Genomic DNA, 27,669 nt, shown 5'->3' on the forward strand with positions numbered 1-27,669 from the left:
TTGTCACCTCAAAATCTGGCAACCGTTGCCCATTATTTCACCAAATAAATTTATCACGATGCAAACCGTTCTTGACGGTTTTTTTTTTGGAGTAATTCGGCCATTTGAAATTTTGGATAATTCGAACATTTTTTCCAGTCCCTTAAAGTTCAAATTAATGGGCTTTTACTGTATTAGGACCAAAGTGATTACATCTTGTTGACCATTGTTGCAACGGTAAAGATTGTAGGCCCTTTTTTGAACAAACAGGCATTTTAGCAGCAAACAAAGATGAAATCCCATGCGAATTTATCGAGGTTTCTTTATACATAAAGGCAGAGAAAATCTTGTGTAAGTAAACCATCAACTGCGCTGACTGTGAAGAAACTGACATATCTAGACAAATTGTGGAACTATAGTTTCCTTCTGGTTTATCTTCCTTGATTTCATTCTTGAGTCTTGTTACTCTGCATTTCTTACTAGTTAAACCTTTTACCCTGTGTTATTTTTTCCCGTTTCTTGCCTTCTGGCCTTGTCTTGGTGTTTTTTACCAAATGGGTTTATATATTCTGTGTTCTTGCAATAAAGATTTAGTTGCAAAAGAGCACTAATGTTGAGTCATACTTCTTCCTGTTGTCCTTATCTTTCATGCTACTTTTATCATGCCTCCCTTTACCTCAAAATATTTCTTTTAGCAAATATGATTTACCAAGAGTTTACTGTACCTTCCTGTAGCAAATTAGTGTGCCAACGTGTGCAGCTTTGGTGGAAGACACAATCTACCGTATTTACACGATTGTAAGTTGACCTATTTTTTTAAATTTGAAAATCTGATGTGTGTGTGTGTGTGTGTGGGGGGGGGGGGGGGGGGGTCGACTTCCAATTGAAACAAAAGCATGGCACCATAAATAAGGCAAGACAAATGAGATAGCAGGAATGCTAAAGCATGGCTGCAATTTTTTGTTTGCTCTACAGCTCTACCCAGTAGTGCCTGGCTATTCTGTGTGTTTTAGAAGGATTTTTCTTTCTTTTTATTACTTTCAACTGCGCACTTGAAGCACAAGAGAGTGTTGCTAGTTGATGGAGAGGCCGCTGTTCCTGTCATGGTGGCACTGCCGCTCAGAAGCAGTGCTTTCGGGGAGTGTCTGCAGCTGATGGGAGAGCCGATACTGCTCACGCGCAGTTACTTTTTGGCTCTATTGACGCATTTGACGACTGCAGGCCACATTTTAGCGTCTTTTAATGTAGTACTTCGTCAAACGTCATTTGTGCTCTGGGCGTGGTATGCGTCCAGCGCTCGTTCACAGCTAAATTCAAGACGGCTGTAAATCTTCATGTCGAAGAAACAAACAACTGCGCACCAGGCCGCAAGTTCAAACTCTCGGAACGGGTGATACAGGTGTGGCATCTGCAGCAAAGCAAAATTTTCAGCTGTCCATGCCATGTCGTGGTGCACCTGGGGGATTTCGCTGGACGACGACGTTATGAGTGACGTGCTACGGGACTGCAGCAACGACAATGACGGTAATGCTAGTGAGGACGAGTAGTCCTGTCACTAATACATTTTCGTTTTGGATGTGCCCATGGGCACTCCTTTTTAACATGAGAGCATTAAGGAGCTCATAAGGGGGAAAAACCAGCGTCATCGGCGGCGTCACTGTCTGCCTCGGCTCCGCTGCATCGCTCTTCGTGCTGGCCTTGAACTTACGGCCGTTCCATCAAAGCACGCCCAATAACACTATCATGTTCTACTTGCAAAGGCGAAGCTTAAGCATCGTCCAAGTTTTTTTTATCCTGGTATGGGGTCCCAACTTACATTTGAGTCGCCTATCAATCACGTGAATATGGTATTTGCAGGAATCTGCTTATAGCTGTGCATTTACTGTCATTGAGTGAATAAGTGGGTTTCTGATGGAAAACATAGCATGCACTTTGCAGTTGTTCCACTAAAGGAACAAGTGAGACATTGTCCCAGTTAAACGTTTTTAGCTTTGATTACAGGCACGAAACACACAGACACAAAGGAGGCAGATGCGACTGAGTCCCGTCTACCTTCCTTGTGCCTGTGTGTGTTCCGCGCTTATAACCAAAGATGAACAGTTACGAACAGGGCGTTCTTTTTAGCCCTTCCTGTTGAACAAACCAAGCCCTGTCTGGAGGAGGATGGCATGCTGGGAATGGCTGACAATGTACATTTAGCAGCACATGCCTGTGATTGAGGCTAGAATTGCAAACAACAGCACCAAAAAGCTTGGAGAAAAGTATACCGGTGATGCCCCTCTTCTTTTTCATATGCTGCTACAATTGCCTTTCTGGTGCACATAAACAATTAGCAGTGGCAGACTCTCCACCTGCACTTTCTGAATGCGCATGCGCTTCACCCTCTGGCATGCATGGTCTTTTTTTTTTTTTTTGTGGAATCAGAAACTCAGCAGTGGCGCCTATCCAATTCCTTGATTTTTATAACCAGCAGAATGCATGTAACAGTGCCTGAGCGACATGAACATGTCATGATGCTGCTATGACAATGACCACTGCCACCCCAAGGATCATATCAAGATATGATGCAAAAACATCCAAGGCTATACATGCCTCCGCTGACAAGTGGTACAAGCTAAAACCAAGTGCATCGCGCACTGTTATGGGTCTTGTACAAAAATAACTGCTGGCAATTTAGCATTGCTAAGCATGGAATATTGTGCAAAAGCTGTGTTTTGCACGCAGACACCACCCCCACACACTTGAAAGTGCGATTGAGGTGTCCACTGACCCTGGGAGCCAGTTATGCTCCTTTCTTTTCCTAAAAATCAACAGATTCTACAACTGCCATTGCCAATGAACCCAATGAAAGCGAGTGGCCTACTGCTCCAGAGCATGTTTCTGTCAAAAGACTGCCAACCCTAATGTAAGAAGCGCACATCTCTCTGTCCCTACACCCACTTAGATCAAAGTGCGATTAAGGTGTCCACTGACCCTGGGAGCCAGTTATGCTCCTTTCTTTTCCTAAAAATCGACAGATTCTACAACTGCCATTGCCAATGAACCCAATGAAAGCGAGTGGCCTACTGAATAATAATAATAATTGGTTTTTGGGGAAAGGAAATGGCGCAGTATCTGTCTCATATATCCTTGGACACCTGAACTGCCCCATAAGGGAAGGGATAAAGGAGGGAGTGGAAGAAGAAAGGAAGAAAGAGGTGCTGTAGTGGAGGGCTCCGGAATAATTTTGACCACCTGGGGATCTTTAGTGCACTGACATTGCACAGCACATGGGCGCCTTAGCGTTTTTCCTCCATAAAAACGCAGCCGCCGTGGTAGTCGAGCGCCCTAACCACTGAGCCACCGCGGCGGGGCTGGCCTACTGCTCCAAAGCATGTTTCTGTCAAAACACTGCCAACCCTAATGTAAGAAGCGCACATCTCTGTCCCTACACCCACTTAGATCAAAGTGCGATTGAGGTGTCCACTGACCCAGTTACATGCCGTTTCCTTTCCTTTTGTGCCACAGAGTGATGGAACTCACAATACAGAAACACGAAATTACACAAGGTGTAATTCAGCTGCAGCAGTAGCCTAGTGCTCTCGACCAGTAGCCAGCGAAGCTGATCTGTTCGTGCAACCATGGGTTCAAAACTCAGTCACGGCTATTTTATCTCTACAGGTATTTGAGAGGCTTTCTAGGATTGCTAGTGAAGTAGTGCTTCCACACTAAAATTATGAACAAGCAAGTCTGCAGATGCTGCCAATGCTGACAAGTACAAGTAAGAACAAGCAGAGCTGACACTAGTTCCTGTGGGTGCACCCAGACGAATTTGCCACAAGAACTGTGTTCGCTGGATGCTCTGCCTGGCAAAATTTTATTGTCAATAACCACAATGAAATACCTTACCTTAGTGGCACTAACAAGAGTTTTGTTCTGGTCAGCAGGCTCGTCAAAGCTCGCCGGCGTCACCTTTGTGTCTCGAAGCGCAGGTCGGCTTAGGGACTGCTTAAAATAAATAAGCCAACCACAAAACATGCTTCAGGTATTACGCACAGCAACAAAGTATCTTTTTGTCTCCCCACCCTGCCTGTCTGAAAAGCAACCCAAATTTCAATTTAATAATGTGTCACAGAAGTAGTCAATAACTGTGCCCCTCACTGTGCTGAAGCACTCAGTGCCAATCCTAGGCAGGATCTTGAGAAAGTATGTTTTTGGCACTAGCCTCAGAGGCAATGGCAAAAGAAATGACAAAATGCTTTTAATGCCCTCCTATTTTACCTCTAAACATATTTTCTAGAGCCAGTGCAACATGTGTAAACTAAATGTTATCAGTACAAGTAATGATGACAATAACACCAGGGAACTGCATTTTCTCTTGAACATGGTACTCTGTCCATAAGCTTAAGATATCCTTTGTAACTGTTTAACTGTAACAATAAAATTATTCCACACAGAGTGATGGAACTCACAATACAGAAGCAGTGCACTAGACAAACACAGGCAAATGACAAGTGCAGACAGGGCAAGCACCGACATCAACTGAACATAGGTGAACAGAAGGTGCACCTTATATTTACAGCCAGCACATGCTGAAAAAGAAAAATAAATGATGAAAAGCATATGGCCAATCAAAACACCCTAGCATCAGTGTGCGCACCGCTATTCACACAGGTGTGAATATGGCACAGGGGAAGAAATTGTACCAGTTGGCAAGGTCATGCACATCCCTCCTCCACAGGCTGCCCTGTGTGAATATACACCGCACCCACTGACCTGCCAACGGTGGATGTGAACATTCATTTACTTTGTATCAACTTCAAGCAGGCTTTATGAGGTATGTTAACATTTTCTATTTCAGCATCGTTGACCATGAGCGAAAAATTAACAGAGAAGCAACCTAGGAGGCAGGTGGACCACCTATGTCCTTGTGGAGTCATCACAACCTGCCCGCCGTATTCTGAGCAAACTACGCATCGTGGCAGTTTAATTAATGAAAGGTCATGAGAGGTTTTCCATGAAGAGCAACCTGGGTCACAAAAGCCCTACCGATGGCCGCACCTGCCATCTCTGGGCAGTGGTGCATTGCTTAACCACTGCACCAGGACTGGTATGAGGACTCCCAGGGATGTATGAATGTTAAGTACAGAATGCATGGGCGTTCACCCTTCAACCACCAATTTTTTAATTTAAAAACTGTCATAATATTTTCAATGCAATTCTGATTCTGAAAATATATTACATCATTCATTTCTCGTTAGAATAGCACAAAAACTAAAGTTGTTGTTGAGGGTGGCTTTCCCTCAATATATGCCGTGGTAATGGGTCACAACGTACTGAAATTCAATGTTTTTATTTTGATGCAAAACATAGTAACACACTGAAAAGTTCACAGACGTTGCTTCGCCCTGGGGGTGCAGATAGGCGATTTCTTCCTACGATAGCCTGCCATTCTGTTTTGTTGATATGAGCAGCTGCTCTATATAAGCGACTGAACGGCCAATAAAATTCCTGAGTTGTCAGACAGCGCTCTGTTCTGTCAATTCGCTTCTTCCTGTGTTTGTCTGTGCTGTAAACACCCTTCAGTATGCACCAACTAGCCTGCAGAAACGTTCTCGCGGATAGGTAGCTTCATCCACAGTTTTCAAGTTGGTGACAAGCAGGCAGCGCATCATCGCATTGAAGTGGTTCTTGCTCATGAGTCTTCCTGAACACTAGTGTCTATATTTTTGTTGACCAATATATCTCAACTTGAGGTTTTCCAACAATACCCTGCAATATTATTAGTGCAAAGAAGACCATCATCCCATCGCAGTCTACTGGTTTCGATGTAGAACCCCGCACAGTACAATATGTTATGGCATAACGGTTCATCTCCACCACGATTAGTGCCCCAGTCAAAAAAATACACGGAACCCACTGAGAATATCATTCTCGTTAGGGGGCTGCCAAAAGAGTCCGGGCAATGAAGAAAAGGGAAAGCGCAGAGGCGCAGGTGGCGGGTTATTGGTGTTCACACGCTGCCGCACAGGTGCACTGCTCAGCGCGTCACCGTCACCGCTCTCGTCATCATCTCAAGCAATATCCAGCTCAAACACAAAGTCCAAGTCACTGTCAGAGGCAAATTCCATGTCGTCAGCAACGCTGCTTTCCGTAACTACTCCAAGAAGCACCTCTTTTTCTCCAAGCATCACCGCCACCGGCATTGTTCATGTGAAGTGACATTATGAAAAGCCAGTTGCCAGGAAAAACTCACGTGAAAGGCACGAAATACGGTTTTTTCATGGACAACTATCGCCGTCTAGGGATGACAGTTGCAACGAAAGTAATAGACGACTATACCTCGTCCTTGGTGGTGGAAACAGTGGAAAATTGGGCTGCACGAGTGTGACTCGTCGTTGCCGATATTAACACAAACTCCCATGATGAGTACAGCTCGGGGTTGATGGTTAAAGGGTTAACCCACTATCACTATTGCACCATACCCTTAAGACGGAGCTTAAGTGTCCTAATTTTTTCAGCATCATGACGGATTTGCCATGGTTTTGCTATCACCTTTTTAAAATTTACAGTAAAAACTTGTTAGTTCCACCCACGTTAATTCAGAAATTAGGATAATTCGGACTGCCACCGGAGTTACACCAAACGCCCATGCAAGCCTATGGCGTCAGAAGCTCGTTTATTTGGACACCATGTCGCTCGTATTGATAAATTCAGACGAGCCCCTGAAGAGGCATCACGCCGAGATAAGACGTGCTTGACAGACGATCGTCCAGATATTCGTCCACAGGTCTGAACTGCATATCCCATTGTCTCCCACGCCCCTCTGGTGTGTGTACAAAGATGGGCATGTTGACGGTCGGCAGGTTCCCGTTGATAGCCTGGGAGAACGTCTGGCTGTATAGTTTCGTTTCTGGAGCTCCGCTGCTAGCCCGTGGCAAGGGGGCCAGTATCTGCTGCGCATATCAGCGAGCCAGGTGGGCTGCGCCCTTTGATACGAAAACTGCCTTGTTGCTGATCTCCTTTCGTGCAAAACCACTGCTTCACTAGCAAAGCTGAAAAACTCGGTTTTTCAGCCTCAACCTTTGACAGGCCAGCGGCGAAGGTCTTGCGCAGCTGCTGTGTCAACGCGTAGAACTGGCACCCCCCTCCCCTAACCATGCGCTGATAGCGTGACTGCGGCAGCCGTCACCACCTCAGCTGCGGCTCACATATCGGCGCTACGAGAGGGGTGGGAAGAGTGAGGAAGCCTTGTAGACAGGCCACGGAGCTGCTTCTTCCCACATGTTCTCTCCCTCGGCCTGCCCGCTCTCTTCGCCTTGCGTCGCTGACGCGCTCTGCTGTCCCCACTCTTGATGCGCGAGAGACATTGGCGCTGGAATCACGAGAGCAATCGCGTGACAGCTATGGACACGCGCTGCTCGTGCCGTGTCTTTTCATGTGGTTGCCTTTGAGACGGCGTCGCCTCAAGTGCTTTTGCATGACCTACTCGGTTTAACTAAGTTAAAACCCTACCATTTTTTTGTTTTTCAAAGGCGTCTTGCCACTCTGGCGCCAATGCGCACCCCTCCCTTGCTTCCGTCCGCGTGGTACTTGTTCTTGCAGTGCACCAAAGCTCCGCGCCCATCACGTCTGTTTCACTATTCGTGCTGTGAAGCCTCCTCACATGCGGCGCCCCACGCAATGAAGCTCCAGCACTACCGTTTCGGACGCTGAAAGAAGCCGCAGGGAGCATTACCATTGTGGAGCAGTTCTGCTTAACGAAACTGTGAGAATTCGCTGCTGTCACTCTGTAGTGCGAATGCACTGACGCCTCCTCGGCACTCGTCGTGCTTCTGTATTCCTTTACTCACGAGTTACAGGAGACTGAGGAGTCTTCTTCCATTGTTGTCGGTCGTCTTCACCTTCCACAGCACAATTCAAACGCTTCGCTTCAGTATCCCGTTTCTGACGCTCCTTCGGACGCTTTTGCTTCACATGTGGTCTGGACGTTGAAGCTGCACTATGCGATGGCACAGACGGTTTAAGCATGATGCCACATGCCCACACACCGCACAATTAAGCACCACGACATCAGTGCGTGAACACAGCATCTGCACGCAGCAACGGCGAGAGTGACTAGCATACAAGCAGCGCGCCGAAGTGGAAAAGGCTGTATACTCATTTCAAGATTTTTTTTTTTGGTGTACTATCGCTCCGTGTGTCTCACCTGATCGTGACGTCACTTCAGCAAACCGCCAAGGGCACCATTAGTTCCCCTTAATTAACCTTAATTCATCATTAACACCCTTAATTTGCCATTAGTTCACCTTAATTCACCTTAACTTATGCTTAACACTTTTCATTAATCATGAATTTACTGAATCTCAATTAACTATGCTTTTTCCCTCGTGTCATCTCAGTATTCATTTCGGGTGTTCAAATTTGGTGCCACGCGTTGGCTCCACCCACAGTTCCGAGCACGTGGTCCAACACTTCAGGTGTTTTCAAATTTGGCGCCACTTTTGCTCTTGCCCTGCCCACATTTTGGATATTTTTGGCTTTAATTGATTAACTATTAATCCGATTTCAAAAAGTTTTGTTTGCGCAGCATCCTCACATCATCCTCTTTCAATTACAACCACTCGTTTGACTCTACCTCTTCCGAGTTCTCCATAAGTGCTGTGGACAGGTTTTTGCGGACATGACCTTGTCAACATAGCCTAGTAAAGTTCTCACTTTAAAGGGGCTGCGAAGCACTGCTTGAACGGATGTCGGCTACACTTCAGATGGATTCTTTATGTCACACAGATGTTGACTCAAAAAGAATTACAGGAATTGATGCATAGGAACGGGAGTTATTCAATGAACAAATTTAAAAATAAAAGCAAACAAAATGCCGTTTTCAACTCGATTTTCGCGCGGCTTCCCATTCCCATTTCACTCTCCCACTGACAAAATGAGAAGGCACCAATCAAAACAGCCGATCTGAGCCCGTCGCGGAAGTTTGCACACCATGGTTGCCTAATCGCTGCAACTTATTCTTGCCAAGGCTAGTGGCACCATTTTTATGGTTACAACCACGTGAATGCCCAGCTGACCCAGTGATGCTTCATCGTCATGTTGACGGCGCAGAAGAGAACACTAATCAGTGATGTTCCCTGACTTATGGATCCGAATGCGATCCGAACTCAAGTGTGAGATACTGCGACGGAGTGACAGCCTGCGCAAGATACTAGATACATTTAGCATAGCATGTACCACTACTGCTTACCGCCTACCATGGCCCATCGCTGGAATGCGCTGATTGGTCACGGCGAAGAATGTGCGCGCGCTGTTGACGGGAACTTGGCGCCATCTGGTGCCACCGCCTGGTGATCCTCCACAAGCTGACAATGCGCACTGCTAAATGTGAAACGAATGGCTTTTTTTTTCTGCATCCTTCCTTGGGACCAAAACGAACGCTTGTAGAGTGCAATGGCTCAATCGGATCGGTTCCGCAAAGCTGTTCTCAAACTTGATTTCGACTAGGATGTCATTAACCCGTGTTTGTTCCCTCACCCACTCTGCCCGCTTCCAGTCTCTTAACGTTACACCTATCATTTTTCTTTCCATGGCTCGCTGCGTTGTCCTTAACTTAAGCTGAACTCTTTTCGTTAGCCTCCACGTTTTCACCCACCGGTAAGATTAAGCTGTTGTACACTTTCCTCTTGAGAGAAATTGGTAAACTGCCACTCATGATCTCAGAGAACCTGCCATGTGCACTCCACCCCATTCTTATCCTTCTGGTTATTTCCCTCTCATGATCCGGATCAGCTGTCACTACCTGCCCTAAGTATTCCTTTACAACTTCGAGGCTCTCGCTGTCAATTGTGAACTGCTGTTCCCTTGCTAGACTGTTGAACATTACCTTGGTTTTCTGCATGTTAATTTTTAGACCCAGCGTTCTGCTCTGCCTGTCTAACTCATTGATCATGATTTGCAGTTCACCTCCTGAGTGACTCAGCAAGGCAATGTCATCAGCGAATCACAGATTATTTAGGTATTCTCCATTTACTATTATTCCCAACTGTTCCCAATTCAGGCCTCGGAATACCTCCTGTAAACAGGCGGTGAATAGCATTGGCGAAATCATGTCTCCTTGCCTGACGCCCTTCTTTATTGGGATTTTATTGCTGACTTTATGGAGGACTATAGTAGCTGTGCAGTAGCTATATATATCTTCCAGTATTTTGACATAAGGCTCTTCTACCCCCTGGTTATGCAATGCCTGCATGACTGCTGAGGTTTCCACTGAGTCGAATGCTTTCTCGTAATCAATGAAGGCTATATATAGAGGTTGGTTATATTCTGCACATTTCTCTATCACCTGATCGATAGTGTGAATATGATCTATCGTGGAATATCCATTACGAAAGCCTGCCTGACCATTTGGTTGATTAAAATCTAAGGTTGCCCTGACTCTATTAGCGATTACCTTAGTAAATACTTTGTAGGCAACGGATAGTAAGCTGATCGGTCTAATTTTTCAAGTCCTTGGCGTCTCCCTTCCTATGAAATAAGATAATGTTTGCATTCTTCCAAGCTTCTGGTACGGTCGAAGTCATAAGGCATTGCGTATACAGGGTGGCTAGTTTTTCTGGCATGATGTCCCCTCCATCCTTCAACAGATCTGAAATCACGCACTCCAACTCGTCGGTCAACCAGTATGCGAACCACAGGTTACAACTACTAGAACAAAGCGGCAACCTAATGCAAATGAAAATAAATAAATAAATAAATAAAAACGACGCCAGTGATAACAAGCCAACAAGAGTCGACGCCAGCTGGAGTCGCTGGATGGATGGATACGGCTGAACCCTTTAAATCGGGCGGTGGCTCAAGCCACCCAGCCATGACTTATGAAATTTTACTCTTCTCTTGATTTTAGCCACCAATCAGATAACCATCGCTTGGTTACTTCTACCTGCTTAAAATCTACTTTCCCTTCACTGTCCTTAAACCCCAATGCCTTAGATAAATCTGCCCCGCTGCTTTCCACTGCAGGGTGAAGCCCTTTACAGAAAAGTATCAATTGTGTTCAGCCGTTTCCTCCTCCTCTCCGCACGCAACGCACAACGTGTCTATCTCAAGGTACCTGACTCTATATGTCTTAGTCCGTAAAACTCCCGTCCTGGTCTCGAGCAACAAGGAGCTTCCCCTACAATTATCATAGATATTTTCTTTGGCAATTTCCTGCTTAAAAATCCTGTATGTTCCCAGTGCCGATTTCGTCAGCATCCCTGTTTTCCACAGAGCTCTCTGTTTCTTTAACCTTTTTCTTAACCGATAATTGCTGAATTGCCCCTCTACTGCTGTCCAGATATTTGCTTGTCAATTTTCTAGTTCGCTTTCTCCATTTCGTGTCAACATTCTTTATCTACAGGTATTTGAAAACTTTCCTAGCCCACTGCTTTTCCCCCATTTTTCTCAATCGTTCCTCAAATGCTATCTTACTGCTAGCCTCTCTGCTTTCGAATGACGCCCATCCCATATCACCTTGTACCCCCTGATTTGGTGTATTGCCATGTGCTCCCAAAGCTAGCCTCCCTATGCCACGTTGTTTAATTTCTAACCTCGCTTGAACATCTGGTCGCATGCACAGGACCGCATTACCGAAAGTCAGGCTAGGAACCATCACCCCTTTCCAGATCCCTCTTACCACTTTATACCTATTGTAATTCCACAGTGCCCTATTTTTCATGACAGCTGCATTCCTACTACCTTTATTCATTACATATTTTTCATGCTCTGTCAGATACTCAGCGCCGTTATTTATCCACACCCCAAGATACTTGTACTCATCCACTATTTCTAGCGTGAACTCCTGTATTCTCTGCTCGTCGACCTCATCATTAAATATCATGACTGCAGATTTTTCCTTACTAAACTTGAAACCTAATCTATCTCCCTCTGCACCACATATGTCTATCAACTTCTGCAAATCTTCCTTGCTGTCAGCCATTAGCACTATATCATCGGCGTATATTAGTCCCGGTAACGACTGATGAGAGGGCGCCCGCTCTTGACGAATACTCGCAACCTGTAGCGAGGTTGTGTGGCCTCCGTGACCGCAAAATGAAACAGCCATCTCGGAGGCACCGAGTGCTCGCAATCGCCGCCAAGACGCCAGCAAAGAAGCGAGCGATCCCACCGCCATCTGTCTGTTAATCCTTGCAGCTGATGGAAAAACGTGGCCAGGTGACTAACAGGCAGCAGGGCATGGAGCAGCGTTCTTTGTTCGCTCTTTCTCGTGTTTGGTGCCAGTGCGTGTAGTTGTGCGTTCCGTGCTTTGAGTCTCAGGCCTATCCCCATCAAACGGTCGAGTTTTCTTCAAGCGGAATGGCGTGCTCACGCGCTCAGCATACAGCTGGCTTCAAGCGCAACGCTATTCTGCTTGCTGAGAAAGTGGGAAATTCAGCGGCTGCAAGACGTCTGGACGTCAATGAATCGACGATCAGGGGATGGAGGAAACATCGCGAGGAATTGTTTGACTGCAACAGCCTGCGAAAAGGCTTTCGGGGGTCCAAGAAAGGCCGCTTCTCGGAGTTGGAGCGACGCCTTGCAGAGTTCATTAGCGAGCAACGTTCGAGACTACTTGGAGTAAGCATTGAAATGCTTCAGTGCAAAGCACAGGAGCTTGCGCGGGACATGGGTTTGACCCAAAACCAGTTTAAGGCATCACGAGGCTGGGTGCAGAAGTTTATGCGAAGGGCCGGGTTCTCCCTTCAACGCACGACTTCTATTTGACAGAAGCTGCCCGGGGACTTCGAATCAAAACTTCGAGAGTTCCAGCGCTATGTTATCGATCTTCGTCGCTCTACCAACATGCCACTTGGACATATCGGCAATGCCGACCAGACCCCCGTGTATCTGGACATGCCTATGTGCAGAACAGTGCACAAGTCTGGTGAGTGTGAAGTTCGCCTTAGAAGCACAGGCAACGAAAAAAATCGGATTACTGTTATGCTGGCATGCTTGGTTGACGGCCGCAAGCTCCCTCCATTCATCACTTTTCGCCGGAAGACGACCCTAAAGGAAACTTTCCCGAAAGACGTTATCGTGCGCTGCCACGAAAAAGGTTGGATGGACTCAAATCTTGTCATAGATTGGATTCAAAGCGTGTGGGACCGAAGGCCAGGCGCATTGCTTCATCCGGAAGCAATATTGGTTCTGGACTCTTTCCGAGGTCACCTGACACCCGGCGTCAAACAAAAGCTACAGCGTGACCGAATGCATCTCGTTGTTATACCGGGTGGCATGACCTCCATTCTCCAGCCTCTGGACGTTTGCATAAACAAGCCCTTCAAGGATCGCTTGCGACAATTATACTGGGAGTGGATTGAAAGCGGATCAACAACAACACCTGCAGGTAGGCTGAAATGCCCAAGTGCGTCTACCGTTGCCCACTGGGTTTCAGCAGCCTGGTACCGGCTGCCTCATGATTTGGGCTACCGCGCATTTAAGAAATGATCAATTTAAAATGCTCTAGACGGAAGCGAGGACGACCTGCTGTGGGAGGCAGCTAGTGACAAAGAAGAGTCAAGCTGTGATGATGACAGTGACGGCGACAACTGCCGTGAGGTTGAGGGTGTATAGGAATGCCTGTTTGGCTTGTATTTCAATAAAGTTGTCTTTGACCCTCAGAACTGTGCGATGTCGGTTCCTCGCGTCACATTCGGGTTCTTTTGGTTTTTCTGTCGCACGCCCGAAGTCTGCCCTCGCGTTACAATCGTAGTTTTTTTTCCCCCCTTTTCACACCCGAAAAGTCGACCCTTGTGTTACAATTGTGGTCATGTTACATTCGAGTAAATACGGTAGTCACATTCTGAGCAAACAGTCCAAGCATTTCTTCCTCTGTTACGTGTAGAAATTCAATGTCAGAGATGACACTGCACACTGTGTTCAATGATTTGTGTGGTGGCAAAGAGACAAGAATGTCACCAAAGATTTCAATGTTTGTAAGCTTTGATATCTGAGTTACATCAAGCAGTTCATGCAAAAGGTAACCGCTAGCCAATTTTGTCACCTTGTAGTTACGGCCCAAGGAATCTGAGAGAACTTTCGATACTAGAAACAAGGATATTAATCTAGCTGGCTTTCCTTTCTGTTCGCTATAAACGAGCATATTTTTTAAAGTTCTGGTTAAACTTAATCAAATAACCTTGATTTTGCAAATAAAATTTTGTTGTAAAATAAACACTTATGAAACCTCTACTACTGAAAAGGTTGTTTAATTAGCGTCATTCTCACGTACTGTAATAAACTTTAAAGCTGACAGTTCTTGGAGCAAAAAAAATTTAACCAAAACCCAAAAGAAATCACTATTTTTGCTACGGAGGGAAAGAGTTAAAGAGCACACGTTTTTACATGCCTTTGTTTGGCGAAATTTCTAACAGTTTTCCTTTGTGCCTTTTCTTTCTAGACAACATGCTCAACCCGTATGGCTGGGCATTTCAACTGCCAGTACAAAATGGAAATGCAGCTATGAAATAAAAGAACTGCAGACAAGTTTAAGCAAGCTTGGCCAGCCAGTGAGTGATCACTGTCTGCCAAAAGTGAGGTATTTCTGAGCAAGAAGAAAGAACTGTCACAGGCCGTTTCAACAAATTCTGTTTGTTGATTCGAATACAGCCATTAATTACCATGCAGTAAAGTGCATTTTTGAGAACTGATGTGTAGCAGAGATGAGACCTTGACACTCAACCAATTGGCAGACGCCTAGAAATGCCCATGCCCTGACGAACACACCTGTTGTGGATCAGCATACACCATTGGCATGTGGTTATCTACACTACAGGTTCACCAGCCATGCCCATTCTATCGGCAGCAGTTGCAGTGACATCACGAGCCAGAAAAGCATAAAAGCTGCTAACCGAAAATAAAGCTTGCTCATTCTTCCTTCAGTGTCAGTGCTTGCCCATGCCTGTGGCCTAAAGTTGATCAGCTGCAAGAATTGCAGAACAGCTTGACATTCTATTCGATGCTATGTGCCACAGAGGACAGTGTAACTAGATAAGCACACCAGAACATACTTTGTCCCCTCCAGGTACTGAGCAAACAAGCAGTAAACAATTCTGGGAGCTAAGGGTAGGCAGCGGAGCTAGTTGGTTGTTTGCATTATTATGGAACACGGCACCAGCGCAAGAGACAAAGGGAGTTCGTGTTGTCTTCTCCCTTTGTCCTTGCGCTGGTTCCATAATAATTCTGGGAGCACTGCCCAGGAAGTCAGTCAAAGAAGCAGGACTCTTGGCGAAAAGAAAGAACATAAAAGCGTGCAGACACTTGCCAAGGCAGAAGACTGGGAGAACAGGTGGTCATCTTCTTCTTGCCCAAGCTCACTTGGGATCTTGGCAGACTCTGTACAAGCAATAGACTACAGGTTACTGTGGATTGAGGGGTTTCAACATCTTGAACTGACTCAGGCTATGAGGAATGCTGCAGTGGAGGGCTACAAATGAATTTAGACCACCGTGATTCATTCACATGTGCTACATCGCACAGCACATGGGTGCTTTTGTATTTCGCCTCCACTGAAATACAGCCAAGACGGCCAAGATCAAACTCGTCACCTACGGATCGGCAGGCCGCTGAACGCCAAGGCCACTGAGCCACTGTAGCGGGCATGGACACATGTTAATCAGTGAGCAAGATGCAAACAGGCATACGCACCTGCTGCCGGCATGTCAGTCCTTTCCAGCCGACTTCTCAGCTCGTCTCCAAACAGGCTTGAGCCTCCAAACAGAGAGACACCCCCCACTGGCTTCTTTTTGGGAGAAGAGTCGGCAACACTGGGCTGCACAGCAAAGGCGCAACAGAGCACAAAGTTTCAGACTGCTTCAGCCCCCCCACCATCACCAAGAAAATGCTCTCATTCGCGAATGAGAGAGGAGTGACTGCACCTGGCATGTTTAGAAAAACCCAGAATTGCCAGAACAAGCAAATGAGAGCCAAGCCAATGTGAGTTACCTGATGAATGCATTTCTTTTCAGCTGAGAACAGAGCTGTTTCTCTCGAAGGTGGCCTGGCTACTGTACACAAACACGTCACAGAAGCAATACAGGCTACCCACCACCTTACTTAGACGCGTGCTTTTACTCTCTCACTTTCGCACAAAGCAAGGCAAGTTTCTGAGGACAGGACATTCTTCTCTTTGCCCTGAACTTGCACAACTGGAAAATCATGGCCAGATCACTTCAGCATACATTATTTCCCATTCGCTCAAGTTATAGCTTTCATGTCAACTGTGTGCTCCCAACCTGCTACAGGCCAGATAGCTATGGACATGATTAAAAACATAAAATGATGACCAAGACATTGAAGCGCCAAGCATGACAAAGATGCTACCGGCAAAGAGCAGTGGAATAACAGGAAGAAAAAGAAAAAAAAAAATGGTAGGACATTGACCAACATATTGCCTGTCTCAAGAGGTCTACAGAACTTGAAGAAAGGCCTACTATCTGCACCATCAAGTCGTCACTCAGTTGTGCGGGCACCTGGGCAACATCAATATCAAATCTGCCTTAACTCACAGCAAGGATAAGATCATTAAAATGGCTCATTTCATGCACTGCTTCTGCTTCAGCAGAGTAGTCATTTCTGGGTAAGCCAGGAAACCTCACAAGTAATATTTTGAGTCACAAGGGCAATCAGCGATGAAGTTGAGCGTGTGACGGAATCCTGTCTGACCGGGAGCGTACATTTGAAAAATAAGAGACGCCGACCAGTGAAGAAAGGTTCGTTATTGACGTTTCGGCTTCCACACAGAAGCCTTGTTCACAATGAATTCATCACCAAACAAGGGTCGTTTAAATATGGTTGAATAATCGGCACAAGGAGCGTGCATATATCGGGTTTAGATTGCCGTCGTTCCGGTTTAACGTGTGTGACGTAGTTTGTATGATTAGAGATTCCAAATGAAGTCGTGATGCTGCTACTTTTTCGGTTGCGATGATCCTTGCCTTGTCATAGTCAATTTTGTGGCCATTCACGACGGCGTACTCCGCTAATGCGTTGCTGCGAATGTTTTCATTTTTTACGTCCCGAGCGTGCTGCTGTAATTGTTTGCGGCAGTTTCCAGTTTCCCCAATATACACACCATTGCAGTCTGCGCAGGGGATTTCGTAGACAACTCCGGGGAATCTTTCCTTTGGCAGTGTGTCCTTCACCTTTACAAGCAGATGGCGCATCTTTCTGGCCAGGACATGTGCCACCTGCACGTCATATTCCCGTAGGACACGTGCCAGGCATTCGCTTGTACCCGGGACATACGGCACAGAAGACCGTTTCTTGAGCGGAGGGCGGGCGTTCGGTTGTCCTTGTTTTGACAGCTGACGTTCTACCGTGTCGACGAAGCGCCTAGGGTATCCACAGTTTCTGAGGTCATCCCGAACCTTTTCGTGTCCAGGGTTGCATCCTCGGGCCTTGTGCACAACCTTTTCGCACGCTGCAGTGACGTGCTAACAACAGCCTTCTTATGGCTGGCAGGGTGCACTGAGTTGAAATATAGGTAGTGGCCAGTGTGCGTCTCCTTTCGGTATACACTGAAAGATAGACCCTGGCCTTCCCGTGAAACAAGGACGTCAAGGAATGGTAGTTTGCTGTCCAATTCTTCTTCTATAGTGAACTGAATGGCTCTTTCCAGGCTGTTAAGATGGGCCAGAAACTTGCTCACCACGCCTTTTTGGATGATGCAGAAGCAGTCGTCGATGTAGCGGAAAAATACCCTTGGGGAAGGGACAAAGGAGGCCAACGCCCGCTGTTCCAGCTTTTCCATGGTGAGATTGGCAGCCGTAACCGAAACTGAGGCGTCCATGGAAACGAAGTACGTGTTCTTTAGGCAGAAGTCTAGAAGCCTGTGCAGGTCTGGTACGTCTATCGGTGATCGTTCCGGCAAAGTTAAGTTACATCAGCCTCGAGGGCAGTAGTGCAAACGCTGACACCAAGGTCTATCGGGACGCTCGTGAACAGGGACTTAACATCAAACGACACCATCACCTCATCTTCATCGATTGAGGTGTTGCGGTTCTTCTCGACAAAGTCGAACGAATTGCGGATGTGACTGGGATTCTGACCAACGAGCGGAGAAAGGACCTTGTGCAAGAACTTCGAGAGGTTATGCAGGGGGGAGCGAGTGTAATCCACGATGGGACGCAAAGGAACGTCTGGCTTGTGGATTTTGGGCAATCCATAGAAAGCAGGTGCGGATCCATATTCCACCGCGCACACTAGTTTGTTCTTGTCCGGTGCGGGTCCTATGTTGACATTCAACCCAAGATTCAGCACATTCTTTTCAGCTTGGCTCCGTCTGTACGCCGATAAATTATGCACTGTGGTTCTTGAAGTCACCTTAGTTTTGACTGATTGCTCGGAAAGAAGCTTGGTCAGCTTATTGTCGTGGGCGAGCTCACCTCTCTTGCGTTGAAGGGCAGACTTGTGATTCGCATGCAACTGGATGCTGGCAAATACGCTGGGGTAGTGGTGCTCCAGGCGGCGCTGGGCACAGAAGGCATCGTTCTCCAAAGCACGAATTTTCTTTTTGCAGTCCAGGATCCTAGCTTGTAGAAGCTGTCGTTCTGCCTTTCCGACCACACTGTGCCCGAAAGGCGTAGACACAGGTCTGCTGAGTCGTAAGGAGCGGGGAACTAGGTTATGGGCTTTACATGTTAGGTTGAACTTAAGATGGTTACTGAATGAAGTGGCACGGCAGTTAAGGTTGACATATTTGCGGATCTCGGTGATGAATTCCTAGCTATATGCCTGGCGAAGGGCGATGAAGTTGAGCGTGTGACTGAATCCCGTCTGGCCGGGAGCGTACATTTGAAAAATAAGAGACGCTGACCAGTGAAGAAAGGTTCGTTATTGACGTTTCAAGGGCAATCAGCAGTTAACAAGTCTGTCTGAAGCAACACCTGCATTGTTTCTATTGTGTTGACTGGTCATCATTAAATTTCTCTTCACAATAATAGCACATACCTCTCTCATGGGAATGCGAATTATGTCACCTATTGCCAGTCCCTGAAAATGATAGCTAACCCATCCGGTTTAGAGGGTTGGGCTACTGCACGAAGGCAGTGGCTGGGCAGACATTGATCTCTGTTTTAGGTTGCTTGCAAAACCAATTCAAAAGATTTTAACACGTTAAACACTTTTTAGCTTGAATAACTTCAGTCCTCAGATTATCGCACAAGACTAACTTATCATCATCAGCCTGACTGAGACACCCACTGCAGGGCAAAGGCCCCTCCCAAGTCCCTCCAATTAACCCTGTCCTTTTTCCAGCTGCGTCCACCCTATGCCTGCAAACTTCTTAATCTCATCCGCCTACCTAACATTCTGCCGTCCCCTGCTACGCTTACTTTCTCATGGAATTTACTCCGTTACCCTTAAGGACCAGCGGTTATCTTGCCTTCACATTACATGCCCTGCCCAAGCCCATTTCTTCCTCTTAATTTCGACTATGATGTCATTAACCCGCGTTTGTTCCCTCACCCACTCTGCCCGCTTCTGGTCTCTTAACGTTACACCTTTCATTTTCCTTTCCATGCCTCGCTGCGTTGTCTTTAAGTTAAGCTGAACCCTCCTTCACCCCACTGTCTGTGGCGCAACTGACCAAGGTGGCGGTCAGACCTGTGACGCAGCGGAGGGTGATAAGAATCTCTGGCTCTGGACAGACCGCCATTGGAATGTGAACCTGGCAAAATTTAACGCTAGAAGCTTATCTAGTCACGCTAGTCTAGAAGTAGAAAAGCGTACAACAGCTGTATAGTAGAATCTATAAGACAAATCTCACAGGGTCATGAAAAAATTTATATAATCCAAAATTTCATATCATAGAAAAAAAAAAATCAGTTTGCAGAAGTATGGAAAATGCATTCACATAGATCTGTTTACAGCTGCTGGGATTTATTTACTGCCACGTGGCCAGAGCTCACTACTCGTCGTGCGTACAGCGCGATAGTGATCTCAGAGTCGGCAATGTGGGGGCAATGCTTAGTGCTCGAGGGTGCAATCACGGCTCGCACATTTATATTATCCGCAGTGATGTGGGAGAGTGTTCGGAAGTTCTGAAATTCTGCCCATTGTACACAATGCCCTCAGGCCGAAGAATTTTATTAATTCATATCATCCCAAAATTCATATCAACAGTGTTCATATAATCGAGATTCTAGTGTAATTATTTACATTTCACCATCCATCTTATATTTAGAAACAAAGTACCATAACAACCTTGGAAATGTACAGTCATCCATACATTTGTCTAGCGCACTTGAACAGTGGGCTGTTGTGCATTTATGACAATCGCTGCTGCCTGGCAAGCCCAATACAGCTTTCAAATACACGAGTTCAACCCAATCCATGAGAATATGCATGCCTTGATAAGCTCGTCCATTTGTAAATGACACAAGTGCACTTTCCAGTACGCTGTTGAAGTGCTCTAGACAGCAGTATGGACGACTGTACTGTTAAGGACAGGACACCGCAACTGAAGGCCATAGCTCTGTTATTACCTGGTGTCTCGAGACTGCACTTGTTGGGGTGAAAGCACGCTACTGAGTTTGGACCACTGGCTACCTTTGGCTACAGATATAAGCAGAGCTGTAGAATTTTTGCAAAATACAGAGATTTCTATTCTCATTTTCTACCCTCTTTGTACTAGTAAAGAAGCCACTGACAGTACCTCGTGGCCTAGCATAGCACATTGGAGGGGCAAGGGAAGGCAGGCATTGCAACAGCACAACAGTGACACTGAAGCTAAGAGCACAGAGTTCACAAGGCTGCCAAGATGAGCAGGGAAACGGAGCAAACCCACCTTTGGTGGAGCAAACAGATCCACATCCACGTTGATGTCAGGGGAGGACTTGAAGAGCTCGTCCTCTTGATCAAAAAGAAAGCGGCTCCCACTGCGCAGCTGCAGTGGCAGAAGTTTTTATCCAGCTAAGCATTTGCTGACAACAAAAAAGGTGAAATCGCTCCTTGCCAGACCTGTCTTCTCCACCCAGAAGTACCAAAGGCCAGGCCAGACAAAGTAAAGGAGCACACCAACAGCTGAGTGGCTCTTTATTGTGAGAGGTAACTGCTGACAAGTGGCAAACATCAAAAGAAGAGTAGGCTGTATCCTCGCGTCTTTCGAGGCATATACTTAAGAATCATTTTCTCAGCAGTTACAGCACAGTGTGCATTCAGGTTAGTTTTATTTTGTTCCCCATTCTGACTTCTTTATACGGAACTAGAATCAATTCTGTAGCAAATGTTCACAGTTCCACAATTTTTTTTTCACATCCATAAATTTTTTTTGCTGTTTTCATATAATAAATGTCTTTAAGAAAGAATTCTACTCCATAGGTGTTTACCATTCTAATCCAATAGCTTTGCCTATCGGTGCACATAAAGAAAACAATTATCAACCTTCTCCACATTTTCCTAATAATGGATCAAATGTATCTAAATACGAGATCTGGAGGTACCTATTTAAGGTCAAAAACAAAACACACATTTGCTCCAACTTTGGGCATAAGCACGTACTGAAGCATGAATTTAGTAACCACCAATATCAGTGTAAAATTTACACTTTTCTGCTTGCCAGTGTCTCTGTGGTCTTGATTGTTGTGTTGTGTGTGTTGGGTTTAGTGGTGCATAAGCATCTAAGGCTATCATGCGCCAAACACAAGGTATAGAAAATTGTTCTGTGCAAGATTTTATAAAAAGTCTGAAAACAAAGGTGGTGTAAAAGGGTACAAAAAGTTTTTCTGTACTACCTAGTGAAGATAAGGGGCATAATTTCAAAATGACTAATGGTAAATGCTTTAAAGAAGGTCAGGTGGCCTCACCGGCCATCCTTAGCTGGGCAAGGATGTCGAGGCTCCCGACCAGTGAGACAGACCCCTGAGACTTCTCAGGATAAGAAAATGGCTGAGTTTTGGTTGAAAAATGTTTGTTGTTATAAATCTACAATTTTTTTTACGACACCTGCTCTTTTTAAAAACTTAGAAACTTGTAAAATGTCAGCAAGCCCATCTTCACCTAAGAGTAATGTTGGGTGGAATGGTCTGTGTTCATTGTAAAAAAACTGCAAAATGCTTTTTCCTATGTGTTTCGAGCTTTCTGCAAGAAAATAAAATATGGCTTAGTGTTAGTTCATCTTTGCATAGTTCACATTGGGGCTTCTCTTGTTTTGTCAGTAGGAAATTGCGTGAGGTGTGTGTGTCCTATCCGAAGACGGCAGATAACCACTTCCTTGAAACGTTCTTGGTGGATGCAGGACTTCCACTCATCTAAAACTGGTTTTACAAAGTGTAATTTGTTATTTGTTTCATTGTCCCAAGTCGACTGCCATTCTTCCCTCACTTTACAATGTATTAAGTTCACGCAATCTTTAAGCAGGATATTTACTTTTTTTATTTGCTTGCCTGAGCAGCGCAGAGGTCTGCTCTTTCGTTGCCTTTTATGACGACATGACTTGGTACCCAGCTGAGTTTAATGCTTTGTCCTTGAGCTATGGCAGTTATGTTGTGTACGATGTCGCCACGCAGCGGAGTGATTGCATTTCTAGAGTTAAGGGCTGTAAGCACAATTAGAGGGTCTGTGCAATTAATACTATTAGCTAGGTTCTTGTTTACTATTTTTTCCATGGCTACACAAATGGCGCAACATTCGGCTGTGAAGATAGATGCACACTGTGGAAATCTTAATATTTTTTTCTCATTTCATCGTATCACTGCACTTCCTACGTAAGCATCAGTTTTTGAGCCATTAGTATAAAAGTCAGTGAAACCACTGTATTTTTCCTCAAGAGCATGAAATTCTTGTACTATATGTTGAGGTGGAGTTTGCTTTTTGTGAAACTGTGTAAGAATGAAATCGCATATCGCAGGAAAGTTGTTGTACCATGGAGGTAGTGGTTCTTGTCTGAGCGCAATGTTAGGTAATGTATCTAGTACCCCGAGGTTTTGGCACATCTCTTTAAAACGCAGGAGGACTGGCCTAATAACTAGTGATTTGTTGTTATACAGAATTCTGCATGGGCACTTTGTGGCTATGGGGTAACATGGGGTAACAGTGTTTGGGTGCCGAACGGTTTTTTAATATGTATGAGTATGTGAGCATGATTCTTTTGTCTGTAAGTGACAGTTGGTCGGTTTCAACATAAGACTGTTTATGGGTGACATCCTGTAAGCACCAGTTGAAAAACGTAAACCTAAACTGAATACTGGGCCTTGTCGTTTCAGGTACGGTGGTCTCCCTGAACCATATACTATACTACCGTAGTCTAAGCAGGATCGTACCCCAGAGCGATAAATTTTTAGAAGACTTGCCATGTCAGAACCCTACTGTTTACGTGACGGGACTTTGAGTATGTACAGTAAACGGGAAGCTTTCTTTTTTAACGCATTCATGTGAGGCAAGAAAGTGAGTTTCCTGTCAAATGTTATTCCTAGAAATTTGTGTTCATTTTTTACGGGCAACTCTGTTTCGATCAGGTGTAGGGTAGGATCTGCCTGTAAGCCTCATTTCAGTGAGAAAAAAAAATGGCCACCGTTTTCTGTGGACAAAACCGGAAACCATTTTTGTCTGCCCATGATTCCAGTTTGTTTATTGTTATTGTATTTGTCTTTCGCATGCTGATATGCTGGAGGATGTGCAAGCTATCTGGAGGTCATCGACATAAAGTGAATACATAATGGACCTTGGGATTATTTTCTTAAGAGAATTCATTTTTACAATAAAGAGAGTTATGCTTAAAATACATCCCTGAGGTACTCCATTTTCCTGAACAAAATTCCTCGAAAGAGTTGCGCCTAGGCGGACATTAAATAAGCGGTTAGACAGGAAGACTTTTAGGGAGTTCAGCATTCTGCCATGGATGCCAAGCTCAGCAAGGTCTTGAAGAATCCTGAACCGGCAGGCCGTATCGTATGCCCTTTCTAAATCGAAAAATACAGCAAGACAGTGAAGAAGTATGAACGAAAGCTTCTCTAACGATATCATCAAGACGGACTAGGTGATCTGTGGTGGAGCATCCCTTTTTAAAACCACACAGATGAATATCAAGAAGTTCACAGGATTGAAGGACAAAACTTAATCTGATGTTCAGGAGACTTTCAAATGATCTGGCGAGACAACTGGTAAGGGCTATGGGTCTATAACTGCTGGGAAAGGTTGATGGCTTCCAAGGTTTAAGAAACGGTACAATTATAGCTTTTTCCAGGCTTCAGGAATTTTTCCGCATACCCAGACTTTGTTAAAGAAAACCCAAAAGTGCCTGCATGGCAGGTTCAAAGAGATGGGCCAGCATTTGGTAATGTATTTGGTCAGGGCCGGGTGCTGTGTGTTTACAAAAGGAAACTACTATATGGATTTCTTGAACTGTGATTAAATTACTGTAAGGTTCACTTGTACCACAGCCTGATGGCAGTCTTTGCTTCTCTGCTGTGTGTTTCTACTTTAGAAATGAAACTGTATAATGGGATGAACTGGAAAATGTAGAAAAAAATTCACCTAAAATATCTGCTTGTTCTACTAGACTCGTCTCTATACCAGGGGTTGTCAGAAGGGGAACTGTGAATGGGGAGTAGCTTGCATTTACCCTTCGAATTTTCTCCCACTTGTGTTAGGTGTTGTTGACCTGTTTATAGACGACACGTAATTTTTTTTCGGCACTGCAACTGATACATCTGGTTTTTGATCTTGCCTTCTTATAAAGTTTATTAAATTCTCTTTCATTGGATACCTACGGAAAGTTCCCCAAGCTTTGTTTTGTGTCTTTTTAGGTTCTCTACATTCTTGCGTAAGTCATATTTTGTGATCCTGTTTTACTACTCCAGATGACTGAGGGATGGCTAGGCGCGCAGCAGTGACAATACAGTTGGTGAAAAGTTTGTTATGTTTGTCCACACTGAGGTTATCGGCAACTATTTTTTCTAGGCTGGCCTTTTCTCGGAACCGTGCCCAGTCAGCCATGTGCAGCTTCCATCGTCGCAGTTTCGTTGGAATGACTTCTGGTGAAGATGTTAAACTGATTACTATGCAGGTAGATGATCACTCCCATATGGGTTCTCTTTGACATCCCATTTAAAATCTGCGAAAATATAACTTAACAAGGTGATGGTTCGGGCTAGTGGGTATGCGTTATGATCCATAGCGCAGCAACAAAACTGGGGACAAACACAAGCGCTAACTTCCACTACAGCTTTATTTGGTGCACACAGAATTTATACAAGAAGTAAAGAATGATACCAGTCAGATTAGACAAGATACTTTGTGAACAAAGCTTAAAAATCACATGCAATACATTTCATCGGTTGGCATACTGATCCGAGGCTAAAAATGCCATATCTTTCTTTGTCAAGCGACAATGACGGACTGCTGACGCAGCTTTCAGGTCCAGCTCTTTCGATTGCGGCAGCCTCGATAATTTCCCTTGTTAATCAATCGGCATTTCTGCCTATCACCTTGCATTCTTTAAAACCAGGCTTGCATTTATGAACACAACAGTGCCGTGCCAAATTGCTGGAACCGCCATCCCTAACAGTGTACTTTTTGCCGCATGAAAGCGGGATACTGTAGACTATTTCTTCAGTACACTGCACGAAAGGGTTTCTATGCCGAATCGTGCAACTATTCTGAAGCCTGCTGTCGGGACAGGTGGCCTTGCAAATGCGGGACAATTTTTCTGGTGCAGACATATACACCTTCACTCCCACTTTTTGTGCTACCTTCTTGAGGGAGTGTGACAGCTTGTGGATATATGGCACCACCACTACCTTGTTGCCCCCTTCGCCATCAGTTCGTCTTCTTGGCCTTTTCGTGCTGATGCAAGCTCTCAGCAACCGACACTAATAAGTGTCTGGGGAATCCTGCTGCTCGGAGGCGGTCCACCTGCTTATAAAAACTACTTTTCATCAAGCATGCGCAGGACTTGCTAACTGCATTTGAAAAGCACGTCTTCACGACCCCTCGCTTGACCAGCCTCGTATGCGCAGACGAAAAGGGTAATAGGGGCTTCTCAGCTCTGGGCTCATACATCCAACATACCTGCTGTCCAGTAACCAATATTAGGTCAAGAAACCAAATAGTGCCCTCAACCGGAAGCTCATGGGTGATCTTCAGAGGGTGCAGACAATCAGAGAAGGTAGAAATAGCGGTTGCGGCTGTTACAGAAACATCTCTATGGCTCTTACGAAGGACCACTAGGTAGTCATCAACATACCTAAACGTCTGAATGACAACAGCAACATCCAGTTTATTTTGCAGTCGCCTGTCTAGATTAGCAAGGTAGAGGCCACTGAGCGCTGGAGCAATGCACGAGCCTGCGTGCAGTTAAAAAGAGCAGGCAACCGGTCCAGAGTGCAAAGGTCCACATGTTTGGGAACGTCGAGGTCCCGGAATTTGTGCAACGAACCCTCAAGCTCAGACCCAAGTACGCAGTGCAACGAAGAAGAGTGCGCCAGAGCTCCTGTCATTCGTGAAACATGTGTCCAGCCGTGCACCCTCGTCAGAGAAAGAATGGTGTAATGTCGAGGGTTTGGAAGTGCTCACCAAGTGGAGGCCCACAAGTACCCCCGTTCCGGTGAGAAGGGTCATCTCGTTTCTAAAGGACAACAGCCTTTGCGCCCTTCCTACTGACAAAGAAGGTGGCTTTGCGGTTTTTCCATGGGATTTGTACCGTAAGAAGGCGCGTGAGGCAGTTGATTCAGTTTTTAATCAGCAGCAAAGTGTGTCTTTGAGAAAGGTAAAAGCACAAGCAAAAAGGTTATGTTTACAGCTTGAATTGTCTAGGCTTGAGCTTGCAGTCCAAAAGGCGGAAAAACTCGGTCTCAAGATGTTTTTTTCAGTGAAGACGCACAAGCCTGAAGCACCGTTCCGCGTCATCAATTCTGAACGAGGGACTTGGCAGAAGGAAGTAGGGCTATTTCTGCAACGACATCTCAAACTTTTGAGCGTTGATGATCCTTTTCTGATTAGAAGCTCAGAACAAGTGGTTTTGTTTCTAAAAGAACTTGAAGAGCAAGATGTGGAATTTTTTTCAATAGATGTGAAAGATCTATATTACTCCCTGCCACATCAGCAGCTTTTAGAATGTATCGAAGACTGCATTCATCGCTTTGGTGCTGTTGCTTTTCAGAATGAATCAGGTGTGTCTGTTGACGGGTTCTTGAGTGTATTGTCTCTGTATCTGAAGTCGACCTTTGTTAGCTGGAATCAGGAGATATTTCTGCAAAAGGATGGAGTATGTATCGGCTCGTGCATTGCTCCAGCGCTCAGTGACCTCTACCTTGCTAATCTAGACAGGCGACTGCAAAATAAACTGGATGTTGCTGTTGTCATTCAGACGTTTAGGTATGTTGATGACTACCTAGTGGTCCTTCGTAAGAGCCATAGAGATGATTCTGTAACAGCCGCAACCGCTATTTCTACCTTCTCTGATTGTCTGCACCCTCTGAAGATCACCCATGAGCTTCCGGTTGAGGGCACTATTTGGTTTCTTGACCTAATATTGGTTACTGGACAGCAGGTATGTTGGATGTATGAGCCCAGAGCTGAGAAGCCCCTATTACCCTTTTCGTCTGCGCATACGAGGCTGGTCAAGCGAGGGGTCGTGAAGACGTGCTTTTCAAATGCAGTTAGCAAGTCCTGCGCATGCTTGATGAAAAGTAGTTTTTATAAGCAGGTGGACCGCCTCCGAGCAGCAGG

At 45.4% G+C, this 27,669-nt stretch overlaps 1 protein-coding gene across 11 annotated transcripts in view; it reads right to left on the bottom strand.

Moving 5' to 3' along the window:
* LOC144136175 (uncharacterized) overlaps window positions 1-27,669 on the bottom strand; it is a 218,473-nt gene that overhangs the window by 48,743 nt on the left and 142,061 nt on the right. For 6 of the 11 annotated variants that reach the window (XM_077668228.1, XM_077668232.1, XM_077668235.1 and 3 more), the window contains 4 exons: window positions 20,789-20,887; window positions 15,649-15,772; window positions 15,266-15,336; window positions 3,868-3,966 (listed from right to left, as the gene is read on the bottom strand). In XM_077668228.1, the coding sequence (XP_077524354.1) occupies window positions 3,868-3,966; window positions 15,266-15,336; window positions 15,649-15,772; window positions 20,789-20,887 (393 nt within the window). The remainder of the gene's footprint in view (window positions 1-3,867; window positions 3,967-15,265; window positions 15,337-15,648; window positions 15,773-20,788; window positions 20,888-27,669) is intronic. The other 5 variants (XM_077668229.1, XM_077668236.1, XM_077668231.1 and 2 more) reach the window with 1 other exon arrangement.

Source organism: Amblyomma americanum, chromosome 6 (assembly GCF_052857255.1).
Source record: "Amblyomma americanum isolate KBUSLIRL-KWMA chromosome 6, ASM5285725v1, whole genome shotgun sequence".
NCBI classification, from domain to species: domain Eukaryota; kingdom Metazoa; phylum Arthropoda; class Arachnida; order Ixodida; family Ixodidae; genus Amblyomma; species Amblyomma americanum.